Source organism: Falco naumanni, chromosome 7, assembly GCF_017639655.2.
Source record: "Falco naumanni isolate bFalNau1 chromosome 7, bFalNau1.pat, whole genome shotgun sequence".
NCBI lineage: Eukaryota > Metazoa > Chordata > Aves > Falconiformes > Falconidae > Falco > Falco naumanni.
Window position 1 is genome coordinate 51,233,946 of NC_054060.1, and position 14,093 is coordinate 51,248,038.

General features: G+C 42.1%; 1 protein-coding gene across 9 annotated transcripts in view; it reads right to left on the reverse strand.

Moving 5' to 3' along the window:
* PCNX1 (pecanex 1) overlaps positions 1 to 13,865 on the reverse strand; it is a 92,033-nt gene extending 78,168 nt beyond the window's left edge. For 7 of the 9 annotated variants that reach the window (XM_040602153.1, XM_040602157.1, XM_040602156.1 and 4 more), the window contains exons 1-2: positions 13,550 to 13,804; positions 5,270 to 5,478 (exon numbers count right to left, since the gene is read on the reverse strand). In XM_040602153.1, coding sequence (XP_040458087.1) covers positions 5,270 to 5,478; positions 13,550 to 13,702 — 362 coding nt within the window. In that variant the 5' untranslated portion in view covers positions 13,703 to 13,804. Of the gene's footprint in view, positions 1 to 3,438; positions 3,496 to 5,269; positions 5,479 to 13,549 lie in introns of those variants that run through there. The other 2 variants (XM_040602155.1, XM_040602158.1) reach the window with 2 other exon arrangements.
* Positions 13,866 to 14,093: the final 228 nt, after the last annotated feature.

A 14,093-nucleotide genomic window follows, 5' to 3' on the forward strand; every position in this document is an offset into this window, starting at 1 on the left:
GGAATACTGCCGATTTGACACAGGAAGCTCAGTCAGAGCTGGAGCACCCTATATATATACACACTGTCACAGAAGCTGCTGCCTGTCACCAGCAAACACAAACTGTGGAAGACTTAAGAACTACAAGGCATTCTGAAATGCCAACACACAAACTTTCAGATCACCTGTTCAACTATAATACCAAGAAAAAAATCAATAGAAAAAGTACTAAAAAACTCTTTCAAAGAGCAGGGAAAGCACTCCAGATCTTTTCCTTATACTGGATCTATGAACAAAGGGACAGGTTAACTAAGAAAGCCACACACCGTTTGTTGTAAAAGTTATCAAAGGCAGAGACATACAGGGCCATAGCATCTCTCCAACTGATGCAAACCACCTTCTACCAGAAAATAACTTCCCTTCCTCTAATTTACAGGCCCTACCAATAAATATTTTGAGGTACTATATACTTTTTCTTACTATGTCCTAGTGACTTCACCCTTTCAGGACTAGTAAGTATTGGTTTGAAAGTATTTTCTAGATCAACATCACCAAACTGTAATCCAGCATGTTAAAGGCTTTAATTATAAAACAAAAGCAAGTTGGACCCGTCCATTAGTACAACAGGGTGGGAAACGAGTTGGGGACCACAGTTCAGGGATCCAACCTAGCATTGTTTATTAACTGCAAAGAGGGAGAACCTCAGGCATCCTTTTTCCTCTCCCAGTACAGTTTTCTTCAGCCATCTTGATCCAGGAGACTTCAGAACAAAAGTAACTGCAGTGTCATTTGACACAGACCCTCTCTGCTCCTTCCCAAAGATAAACTGCCTTACAACACTCAATGCTTCAGAGCTGTGGCAAGCTCACTCCAACATTCTACTGGAGAAAACATATGCACAACCTTTCTCTATCTGGACTGAAGAAACTGAAGATGAAGCTCCTCTAGAGAAGGGGACAGAAGTGAACAGAAGCACTGCAGGACTTACTGCATGAAATTTTTCTGTGAGACTAGTTGTCAATTAAAGTAAGACCAACATCTAACAATTTCCATAATGTATGGAAATCAATCTAGGATGTTATAAACAAACTGTAGACTAAAGGACCTGAAATACCATTCAACCTACAGCATGACATTTCAAGTTGTTTTCATCTCAGAGAGGCGTAAAGGTACAACCTTGGGAACCATTCTAGAGCATACAAAAGGCCCCTGAACCTTCCTATGCCAAAGAGATGAAAAAAAGGTTTGAAGTTAGGAACTTACTACCTCAGTAAAAATAAGAGACAACAAGCCTGGAATTAGCAGAACAACTGCTAACTGGTCCAACTCCAGCAAACTGAGGAAAGAAGTGAAAAGCCATCATTTTGGTACAGCTCAGCAGCAAGACATAAGCATGCTTTTATTGATGTCTGTTTACAGAGCCCTCTCTGACCTGGTATTTACCAATCATGCTAAGGCAAAACCAGGTAAGGAAAAAACCACACATAACCATGAACAGAATTCAGCTTCAATAATTTCCACCAGCTTTAGACAAACAAAGTATTCATTACTTAAGCACTTTAAGAACATGTAGGGACATAACTTGAAGTTAAAGACTACACTGAAAAATTCTCACTGAAATGTAAGTTCAGCATACATTATGATGACAACTGAAGATATAACAAAGAAACCTTTCACAAAAACATTAAATTCCTTTCCTCTGAGTAATTCATTGAGAAACACTGCATATGATTAAAGTATGTCCTGTGAAGTAGAAAAATAAGTCAATGTGAATAAGCTCTCATGCATAGAATGGGGTAGCTAGCCTGGGTGGGAGAAGGAGGCAATTTTGTGTATAACTGAACCAACAGGTATCAGCATAACCAATAATATAACCCAGCACCAACACTCTACTCACTGCTGCTATATTCTGTGACAGCACACATGAATTAATGTATTAACAAAAGCTAGTAGCAAACAAACACAAATAAAAGTCTCCAGGAACAAGCAGAATAATTCTTGAAATCTGCATTTTCATTATATGCATAACGTTCTGGACTACAACAGCACACAGAAACCTTTAGGAGCCATCTTCTGCTACTGTTGTGGCCATTCCTTTTTGCTTTTAAGTTCTACAGTCAGTTTCTTACAGTTTATTGAATTCGTACCTTACAGCAAGTGCTACGCTTCTCAGTTTCCAAGTAAAAAACACTGAAGTGTAGTTACTACACAGATCGAGAAGACTGAACTGGGCAAGAGTTGTAGAGGGTTTTGTTTGGTATTTTTATTTCTCTTGCCTGTTTGAAGTAGACTGTAACTCAAAGATGCAACATTCTCTAGCTGTCTGTTTTTTTGCAGAAGTACATGTGAAAATCATGTAGCATTATGATTACAGCTCCTCCATGACAATGGAGACAGGGGACAGCAGTATCACCAGGTTAATGCTTTATCATACTCTGAACCATAACAGTCACTGACACAAGAAAGAAACCATGTTCATATCCCCAAAAGCAAGACTGACGCCAGCGTTTTATCTGTGTGGGTCTTCTGATATCCCAAAGACTACAACTGCACTGTTCCTTCTACCTTTTACATGAGATTAGGAGCCTGTATCCCCACTACTTGTTTTCATAAAATCTCACAGAAGCATTACTAACACCACCCCCTTAAGTACGAAAGCAGCAACTGCACTAGAAACTACAGAAGAAAACTCACATTCCTATCTCTAAACGAAGACTTCTTTCAAAAATTCACTAGATAAATGCCTTGTTGTTTTCTCATCCTCTTTATACAGCTGAAATTCTTAGAAGCAGTAAGTTGTTCTTCATTTAAGCATGCCAAAGTTATTTGAAAAGATTAAAAATTCAGGTGTTTGATCCCATTCACAAACCAATGTGAATTGAAGACAAATCAGTAGTTCATGTAAACCTACAAATGACAGCATATAATTTTTGTCAGATACCCAAAAGCACCATTTTGCAGATAAATATCTCCAGAAGTAAAGAACAGCATTTCTTAGAAGCTAAACAGAATCCCAAACATAAACCAAACTATTGCATAATCTTTCAAAAATATTGATATTCACATCTGAAGTGGTCTCAGGGAGGGTGTATGTGGTAAAAAAATCTAGGACAGCCTTGCACACTGTACTATATATATTTATTTGGTATCACATGCTGTAGCCTAAGTTATCAAAACTAATATTCTGATTATGCAAATATTTAAGGTAGTATGTCTGCTTACACCTCCCCTATATCCATCTTATGCTAGGGGAGCTGAGTTTAAAAAAAGAAAACCCTACATACACAATTCCTTTTAAGACAGCTTTCTTATAAGCATTCCAACTTAACTTACTAAGAAGGTGACTGACTGCTCTATATTAAACACTCACTCTACATCCCCTCTACTGGTTTGAACGTTATCCCAGAGTTCTTGTAAGCTTCCAGGCAAAGGTTAGTATATACTGTACATCCCACTTACCAAAAAGTAACTCCGTAATTTCTGCATTGACCTTGTTCCCAGTTCTAGTTAAGAGACCTGAAAGTGGGAACAAGGATCATATAAAAGTTAATGAAACTTTAGTTGGCAAGCAGGACACACAGCATCAAACTAACCTCTACTTCTGAGTTCACAAATGCTTATAATGTAGTAACTTGTCCCATGTCAACTGCTCCTTAGACAAAACAGAAATTCTGAAATATCCAGACGTAACTCACAATACTAATAGAAAGAAGTCCCTTGTCAACTCTTGGCTACTGTTTTGGAAGCAAAAGCTACATGGCTTAAAAACACCAAACAAGCAAACCAACATATCTAAAGATGACAGCTTAACCATGCATTAGCAAGGCAGCATTGAAACAGAACAGAACACTAGTTTACTTTCATGAATTTTATTAAGCAGAATATGCATTACTATACATTTCAGCAAGCATTCTGCCAAAAAAGCTCAATACAGTTTTAGTAAAGTATATGGTGATCTCCAAATGGAGTCACAATTAAAACCAGCAGGTTCAGTTACCAAACACAAGATGGAAAAAGGGTCAGGTTATAAAAGATTGATATAAGAAGTTACTGTATGTCAACGTTAAAAGGAATCTAAGACACTGTTTTTGCTAACAATACCTGAGCTGAGAGCAGATTCAGAAGAACTTAAAACCCATCTCATGAGAAGCTACTCCACATACATAGTGAAGTCCTTTCACTTTTATGCTGAGCATTTTAAAGCACATCACTAACGCTTCCTTTCTTTAAGCATCCTGGTAAACAGACTTAAAGAGGCTTCTTGCAACTACATTTCCTTATAGCATATGTCTCCATATAGAAGTTTCAGGTTTCCAGGTTGGTTTTGTTGTGGTTTTTTCCCCAATACGACACACACAACCTTCTAAGAGTCAGGACAACATACTCATTGCCTTACTCTGAAAGCTATGGCTACTAGTACCAGAAATTCACAGACAAAAGAAGGGTCTTTAAAAGCTAACAACTCAAAGTCAATTTATTTCATGCAGTATAACTCTTTAAGATTGCCTCAATTATCTGGAGCCAGGCAGAGGCTTTGATAACAGAGCTTGTAACACATCCACTGCCTGATCAGACTGGTTAGGCTGGCCCTGTTGATGAGTCATCTTTTGCTCTTCTTTATCCAAATAGTTTGGTAAGAGAAGGAAAACCTCTGGGTTTGGTTTTTGTTTTGGTTTTTTTATGCTGGCAACAGAAAAGAAGATTTGTGGAAAGGAATCACCTCCTATTGACAGTACTTCAGAATCATTATCTTCATTACTGAGCTGAGCAATTCCAGAATTTCCAAATTCACAGGACAGTGTTCTTCTGAACTAAGTCTATGACCAGAATCAAGCACTGTATGTGACTCCTGCTTTTGCGAAGCAGCAAACTGAAACCCAGTCAAGCATTCCTTTTAGTGATAGAAGACTTAGCACGTAGTATGTGGTCTTTGACAGCTAGATTTTTAAAACTAAGTCTACTGCTGAAAGAAAATTACTTGTACTGGTTGTGTTCATTAAGTATTTAGTGACCTCATCAGCACACATTTTCCATGCTATTGTTTAAGTGCTTCCAGCATTCTCAATATTGTTCTGGAACTCCTCTGGGGGAGGAACCAGGAAATTAACAAGAATCCATTATTTCAAACCTAATACGTAAATAAGTCTGCTTTTAAAGTCTTTCAGAACTACAAAGGTCTGCATCTATATTCCTCAGTGTTTTTTTTCAACCACCATTCCAGTTACAAATCTGATGAAGACAGGACTCCTTATCATTTGAAGCAGTGTACAAACATCAGCAGACACCTTACCTGGGCCCATTGCTGTCTTTCCTCTTGGCTGAAACACTGCTTTGTTCTGTTTTTGCACCTCTGTCCATACGTTCACTGGCATTCCTCTCCACAATTTCTCCCTCATCCAGTGCCCTGTGCAAACGGTAATTCACCATCTTCAAAACGATAAAGAGAGCTGCTATCACCGGGCAGTAGACAGCTACTATCATCATGGAAGAAGGAAGAGCCTTTCAAAAGAGAGTAAGAAAGAGTTAGTGAACACAGTGATAAGTGTCCCTAAGCATACATAAGGCTACCTAGAGTTCAACAGTTTCTTCTATACAGAAAATACCGATCATACTTAAAAACGAAGGTTGAGACACACACCCCCTACAGTTAAACTCTGTGTGGAGATTGTTAGGAGTCTAGCAACATAGAAAAAAGGAGCAGCTGGACTACAAGATACCAAAGCACCACAGAAACATGCTTAGGTAGACCTATCACTGGACCCATCACTGGAGGTTGAACCAAACGCAACTCTTATTCTCTTTTTCAAGGCTATGGAATGCAAGACCTAGACTAAGAAACATAGAGCTAGCATGATTTTTTGGGTCACACCCAATACTTTTGATTAGTTCTTATGAATCAAAAAAAATGGGAACATTTTAAGCAACTTGAAAACTCAACCAGGCACAGGATATGACCTTATTTCAGGGCTAGGACACAGCACCAAGTCCATTTCAGAAAAACAGGAGTCTGACAGCATGGTGGATAGGAGAAAACCTGCTCAACTACCCAACATAGATGTTTTGACTTAACTTAGTTTTGTCAGCTTCGAACAGCTACTCTTGCATGACAAGATACTGATCAGTCACAAAAGCCAAAGCTTTCCCTGTCTGCATACAAAAAAAAAAAAAAAAAAAAAAAAAGCTGTTTACATCTGTGGCTCACACATTTGAGGAGTAGTCTACAATAACCTGCAAGACCACATGCTGCAGATTATTTGTGCTAGACCATTACATGCCTGTGGAAAGGCAGCCAATGCAGATGTTCTGAAGAGAATTTTTCAGATATGTCAAAGGCGGCCAGAACCCACATGGAAAACCTCAGTCCTGAATTGTGCTTTTGAGATTTCACTCAGTTAAGACTTCTCATGCAACTTTTTCTGAAGTCCACAAGGTTTTTATAGATCAATCACTTCAGCAACAGATACTAAGTGAGGGCTAATAGCATTTTTAAAAAAAGCACTAAGAGTACTAGTTAAAGTTCAGATTTTACTTCAAGGCTTTCCCCCTTCTAATTCTAATTCTTATTCATATTTATAGTTTTGTCATTTCCCTAAGCAGTCACTAAACAAAATGAGATATTAACTCTTAGTCTTCATCCACAAATAGGCGACCTTCCTTACAAAAGCAACAAGAGTCTGTGTTCTCAAATATTTTGCAACATCACCACCCTTTAACCCACTAATGGAGTGGTATGGTTTGATATAAAATTCTAACAGCCACAAATATATATATATACACACAGAGACATATGACAATCAGAACAGCATTTGTCACCCAGCACAAACGTTAATTTAGTAAATGAGAAGACATGTACTGTCTTTTTAGACCTCCTAGCCCAAAGAGAATTCCAGCTTGTTTCATACACCTAGTCTCCCTCCCTGTACAGACCATTGCAAGTGAACAGTCTGTATGGTGACCAAAGCCCCACACACATCTTGCAGAACCAGCAACGGAACACGACTGGAGAAGACAGAGCACCCTCCCTATTCTGCACATAGAACTAGTTTTAGTCATTTAAGAGATCACAGTATTAATATTTCTACATATTCAAGAGCTTACTAGTCCTAGAAGAACTGGCAGTGCTCATCACACAATTTAAACCACGAGTTTAGCAAAAACACTGTTTGAATCTCCAAATACAAAATACTGTACTAATAAAGGGGATACAAGAATAAACATTTCTGAATGTTGTACTGACTGTTGACTTCAGAACAAAACCAATCCTTAGTCTGGCTGCTCATTTTCTGACAGTAAGCAAGAACAAATAATCAATATAACATTTCTAAAGCCAAACAAGTATAAATAATTGAACCCGGAATCAATCAGGAAGCAGGTTACCTATTAGGATTCTTTTCTTAAAGGGATCAAGTTTAACCTACCTTATCCTCCAAAACAAGTTAAGTCAACACCTAATATAACATCTGAAGTGGGACAGGAAAACTAAGCCAAGGTATGCTAAAGATTTTGTATGCAGAGCTGGACAAGGCCCTAATGCATAGGGAGAGACTCACTTACCAAGCACCACCTCAGAAGGAGAAAGAGGAAACAAAGCTATTTAAAAACAGCATCAGTAAGCAACTAGGAGCCACAACGATGCTAATAGCATCCATACAACCCCTGAAGCAACGCTACAAGGGTTTCCTCAAGAAATGCAGTGCTTCCCATTTGAAGAACTTCAGAGGCAGCTAGCTCCCTGCAGGCAAGGGCAAGCCCGTTAAGTCCTGCTAAAGTTATGAGGTTCCTGTGACTGGATAGCAGGCTGTCTGGCAGGTACAAGAACTGCACCTACCCTCTCCTTAACAAGTACCTAGCGTTCAGAAGCCATTATCAGAAGGGTCAGTTTAACCCAGGTAGCAAAAGCTAGTTAGTCTATAAAAAACATGCCTATGGTTTTCTGTCTGGAGAGCAATTAAATTTCTCCCCTCCACTTAGTCAGCAGGGAGGTCACACAGTGTATCCAGTTTATCTTGTGGAATGCAAAGTCTATCTGTTCCACAAAGCAAAGCTTTGAGAACAAGTGAGGGGAGAAGGCAAAACACTTCATGTAACTTGCAGCAAGCCCACTAAAGAATTAAAGTGCTTTTTCCTCACATCCTGTTTCCACTGGGCTGCAGAAAGCTAAAAAATAAAGTTAACTCACTACTTCCGTTGTTCATATTCATTAGTAGTTACTCCTTTCTGGATAGGGCACATACTTTGGGAATAGGAGATATTTTAGCATGTCCAGCATATTCTGCTGTCTGATCACAACTTAAGTATCATGCTGTGGTACAGCAGCACTTACCCACGGTACCAGCAACTCATCTGCATTCCAGCCTTGAGAGGGAGTAACTGCAACCTAACCTAAGCCACTGGTGCCTTCTCTATTCTTCTTGGCCAAACTTAGAAACATTCAACTTCCACTTGAGGTCTTCCCTCCACAGGGCAAGTTAAAGTAAGATTAGTATTTAAAACTAAGGTTGACACTTTACCACATTTGAGGAGAGACAGGCCTCCCACCAGCATAACTGAACATCCTACATAGTATCATCTTTAAGGCTGGAAAACAAATCGAAGTCCTACAAATTCACAGCTAGATCTCATTTTGGTTCTTTTCATAAGTACTAAAGCATTTTTTATTGGGCACAACAGACTAAAAACCTCAGGTTACAGCTTGTTAGCAGGCACCAGCTGGCTACAAGTCTGTAGCTGCAACAGCATTTCACAGAACATCCCATTTCACTGCATTTCTCTAGTCACTTCCATTAGCACCAAAAGAAAACATGCACTGAACAACAGTAGTCACAACTGAAGCTCCTGTAGGAGAGAAGAAAGAGCTAGACAAGACCATACAGAAACTGCCTGGTTTAATTACATTCTGTTGAAAACTTCAGTCATCTAGTTGCCGAATAAACCCAACCATTAGATAAACTCCTAGCTGAAAATATTTCCCTAAATCTTAAAGGGAAGCTAAGTAGAACTCTCAGAGATTGAGGGGGAGGGAAAGGACACTGACTTTTTACCACCTTTCCCTCAGGAGTTACCTTCCAAAACAACCTATGAAATCCATACTGTACAAGTGGACAAAGGTAAGATGCGGGAATGCACAGCTGAAGAGTGGGACTGTCCCTTCTGGAAACTGCTGGCTGTTATGTCAGCTCAGTTGTACCACAACACATCTTTCATGAAAGAGTAGGCAGAAAAAGCTTTAAGCAATCCTAGATTCCAATGATCAATCTACAACAAAAAAGAAGCCTCAGACCACTAGTTACAGGGCTAAAATATTCCCACTTGAACTACAAAGGTCACTGTATCTTGATTCAACATTTCAAATACATAAATGCCAGGAACCAGAGGGAATTTCATTGATCACAGACTACACTACATACTTATAAAGAAACAAAGACTATATAGATCTTACCCTAATCACATCTAGTTTTAGCTAGCCACTACAGATGCAATGAAACTTCCAGATTCTTTTTGAGAAGAGATATATAGGTGTTGAAAACGTTCATAGGTAAAGCTCCTAACCCAAATCAGATTGCCAGTCCCTACGTAAAATTTATATCAATCAAACATTCATTATGCAGTAACAGTTGTCTTGTAAAATGCTTTCAAGTTCAAGCATTCTGAGGCCAGTATTTTGTAGAAATATTCATACTGAAGAGGAGGAAAGATCAAGAAATAGCAGATGTAGTTTTGTCACCAATTTTCGTTTATGAACAGCCAGAGCCCTTAAGAACTGCTGTTACCAGGAAGCATGTTCAGTTACAAGTTACCTAGTTTTTGACTGAAACCTCAAGGTATACAAATGAAACTTTGCTCTAAGCTGCATCTAGTTGCTTGGCTACTAGTGTGGGATACTAAGAATTCTCATCATACATCCAGCTTCAAGTACTTAAACTCTTAGTTTAAGAAACAGCACCTATTTCAGAAACTTCACTGGAAAAAAGAGCTTTCACATGAAGCTACGTTTATGTGACCTACTTCTCTAACTACGCACACAAGTCAGGAAATCAAGTGCCTATTAAGTGAACTGTTGTCTAAATGAGCTTGACTTTGACAGACAAGTTCTGTAGGTACATACAAGCCCATCACCCCAAGCAAGGTACAGTCCTGGCTCCTCTTCAGACACTGGCAAAGTTCCATGAGTGCCAGAGCCAAGACCTCACCCCCTCCTGCACACGTGGTGGGGCTGAAACAGCATTCCGACAAGGGGAAGTGCTTTGGCAACCTCCTCTCTTCCCTTCCCCCTTGCAACACTGATGCATAACATCGGCCTCTGCATTTAGGGTATTTTTTCCCAGCTCTATCACTGTAGTTTACAACCCAGGTGTACAGTTTCCCCATAATTGTAGTATATTTTTTTCCTCCCAACTTGAGTTTTGGATTAGAGCAAAAACAGCGATCACCTCTTATGACAGATATGCAGATCAACAAGTACAGCTGAGTGTTACTGAATGCAAATATTCAAACAGGATAGATTTAACTAGTCTAGAAAGCAGTATTTTTGTACGCATACTGCCAAGCCACAGATCCAAGAGTACAGAACTCAAGCAGACATTTATCTTCCTCTACACCCCAATTCCTTCAATATCTAGTTTTCTTTTTGCCGCACTTCCAACAAGGACAGGTTAAGCATATGAACACATGAGAAAAATAAAAGTATCCGGATCTGTAATATATACATCCATGGATACATCTGTCTTTTCCTTCACACAGGGTACAGACCTCACTTTCACGTGCTTAAGCTTAGAAAGCAGATGAGAGACCAAGAAAGGCTACCTGACTTCCACTGCTAATTTCTTCAGTTGGTTTGTACTGTGCATTAAACCCATCAATCCTAACAGCACTGGCATACACGTGCAAAAAAACAGAGTTAACCTGCCGACCACAAGCATTACCAGATTCCATTCTGAAAATACAGAATCAATAGAAGGAATACACAGATGAAAGATTAGCAACAAAAAATGCAAGAAACTAGGACTTTAAGCAGTGAGTGCATCTAAATTAACATATCTAGTAGAGATTAAGTGTTCCGTTCCTGTTGGGGGTTAAATAACATTGGAAAAAGTGTCGATTAGCTTACTGTAAAATGCATTCAGCCTTGACAGCCAGCTACAAGGAAAGTTCTTAGGGGATCCTTTTGCCTTTGCTACAAAACAGCTTAGGAATAACTACAGTTATGGCTGCCCCAACACATCAAAGCAACACTATGATCTTGGAATTCCTTATATGACGAAGTTTTAAAAGCAATATAAAACCTGCCAGCATTGTAAGTCTTTCTATATACCTTGTTTTTTAAACGCACAGGGTTGTCTGCCAGCAACAAGTCATTTGAAGCTAGCTTTGAAACTCCCTCCTACACATCAGTGAGCCATGCTCAGAATTCAGATTGCAATTACCTAAGACTTTTTAAGCAAGTTTTGCTTATTTATGTATGTCCTACAGCAATACAACATTTACTGCTTTTTATTCTGAAAGAGCTAAAGAGACACTAAAGAGCAAAGAGGACCATCACAGCTCCCCCTGTTTAGTTTATGTCTAGACAACACTTAAACTGCAGAGAGTGGAAAGAGGGAAAACCGCCAAACATGATTCAATCTGCTTTAACTTGTGACTAATCTCCCTACTCATTCTCGGGGAAGTTGGCACTTGTTGCATCTTTAACTTGTCCAGAGCTACGAAGCAAGAGAATTTCTCTGACCTCAACAAAACCCACAGCAGCTTGCTTTGGCCTGTCTTTTCCCTTTTTTACAGGAAAAGAAAAAATATTTAAGCAACACTGAAGTTTACCCCATAGTACGGGCAACTGAAGCTTAACTGCTGCTCTAAGAGCATCAGGAGACTCAAATACTAGTCCAGATTTACCAGTTGTCAAAAGACCTATGTACAATATAAATCAGCTCCACTTGAGAAGTCTCCTTGCACATGCAGGATAGAGCTCAACACACCCTTAAGAACAGCTTTTTCAGCAAGGCAGTACTAACTAAATAGACGACTCCTGTCAAAGCAGAAGAGCAGGACTTCTAGAAAAACAAAAAAAAAGTTACATTTGAGATCAAAAGGACTCTCCCTCTTTCCATATTCAGTGGAATTCCAAATAGATACAGATTCACAGAGAGGATCTACTTTAGTTGCAAGTTTTATCTAGCTGTTGTCACATTAACTTTGGTTTTAAAAGCAGTTTGTCTCAGTCTGCAGTTTCCTTGCCAGCAGTCTCAAGTTTTCAAACAAAAAGCCTTGGAGCTACCTTTTCCAAGACATAGTAATATGAATTAAAAACTAAATATACAGGGCTGCAACTGCCTCCTCCACATTAGCTATTTCTTAGTATGAAGTGTCTCATACTGCAATCTTACAAATTGCTCTTTAACAAAGCAAATGCCTGACCCCAGAGCTCTTAATCTCTGCAATTGCACTCACATGTAACAGTTTTTCCTCCAAGGCTTCATTCACTAACTCACTTTTTTTTTTTCCACAAGGCAGTTTCTACTTTTAAGTTGCCACAGCATCTGGACCTGGCCGACTTGCAAATTATGTTCTACCTCATATGCTCAAGACTGGTGACAACACACCTGGTATGATCACACTTTTCTACTGAGAAATCTGAAGTATTAGTATTCCATAAATACACACAAGTTATACAGAAAGAAAAGCACTGGCTAAAAGGAAACTGCCCCCTTCTCTCTTAACTGATCATACCTTTCCTGTATTTGTTTCTATATCCAAACGTCAATACAGTTTCTAGATTTAAAGGTTAGTATTTTAGACAACTTTGATTGAAGTATCAGATACAAGGGCACATTCAACAGGAATTTTCCCAACCCAAGAACGCTGAATTCTGGACACAAGCAAAAAAACCACAGTAATTTCTTATCAGTAACACAGAGTTCAGATACATTGCCAGTCAGCACACAGTACACTACCCTACGGCTAAATAAACTTCCAGATTTTGGACCCTGAAGCACATCCCTCCCCCAGTCTCAAAAGTCAGACGAGGATACCAGCCAGAAACACCGGCTGGATCAGCCAGCTTCTACAGAAACTGTGCTTTGTCCTGGACTACCAGTGGACTTCCACTACCTGTGGAAGCTAGTGCAGCCTGGCCAATTCCGAAGGCAAGTAAACAGAACACCCAAGGCAAGGCGCCAGCGCCCGAAGCCACGCCGCGCCCGATGCGCCCCGCTAGCACCCCCCACACACAGCCCCCTTCCCGGTAACAGCTCCGCGCCTCCCAAACGCCGCGGCCTCAGAGGTACTCCGGGCCGCTCGATGGCGGCTGCCGGGCCCGCCGTGAGCCACCGCGCACAGCAGCGGGCAGAGCCGCGGGCGGCAGGGCCCCTTCCCGGGGCAGCCGGGCAGCGGCAGCGCGCAGGCCCCGCCGCGGGCAGGGGGCGCACGTGCGACGGCCCCGCGGCCCTTCCCGCCCCCCCCCCGCCACGGGCCTCCCCGCCGCCGCCGCCGCGGCGGGCGGCCCCCCGCGAGGCCCGCCCGCCCCGAGGCCAAGGCCGACACCGTCCCCCCGGGCTCGGCGGCGGGCCGCGCTCACCATGTAGAGGGTGAAGGGGAAGCCGAGCAAGAAGAGCCACAGGTAGAGGTGCAGCGCGTTGACCCCAGCGCCCTGGTGCGGGTCCTGGTACCAGCCGCCGCTCAGCGCCGCCCACACGCCCTGGCGCAGGATCTGCAGCACCTGGGAGCCCATGGCGGCCCCGCTCCGCCGAGCCGGCCCCGCTCTATCCGCCCTGCGAGCCCGGGCAGAGCCGCGCGCCGCCCGCGCTCCGCGACAGCCCGCACGGCCGCAACCGCCGCCGCCGCCTCCCCAGCAACGCCGCCGCCATCTTATGTCCGGGCCTCGGGCCGGCCGCCCGCCCCCGCGCCGCCGATAGACCGGCAGCCCTTGCGGCAGGGGACGCCCGCCCCGCGCTCTGCCGCCGGGTACGGACGACGCCGTGGGGGCGGGCGCGCCCGCTACTGCGTCTGCGCGCGGCCTGCGCGCTGCCCCCGCCTCCGCCGCGCGGGGCACGACGGCTGCTGGCGCCCCCTGGCGGCGTTGGCCGCGGGGCGGGTGGCCCAGTGCCGCTGTACCGGGCGCG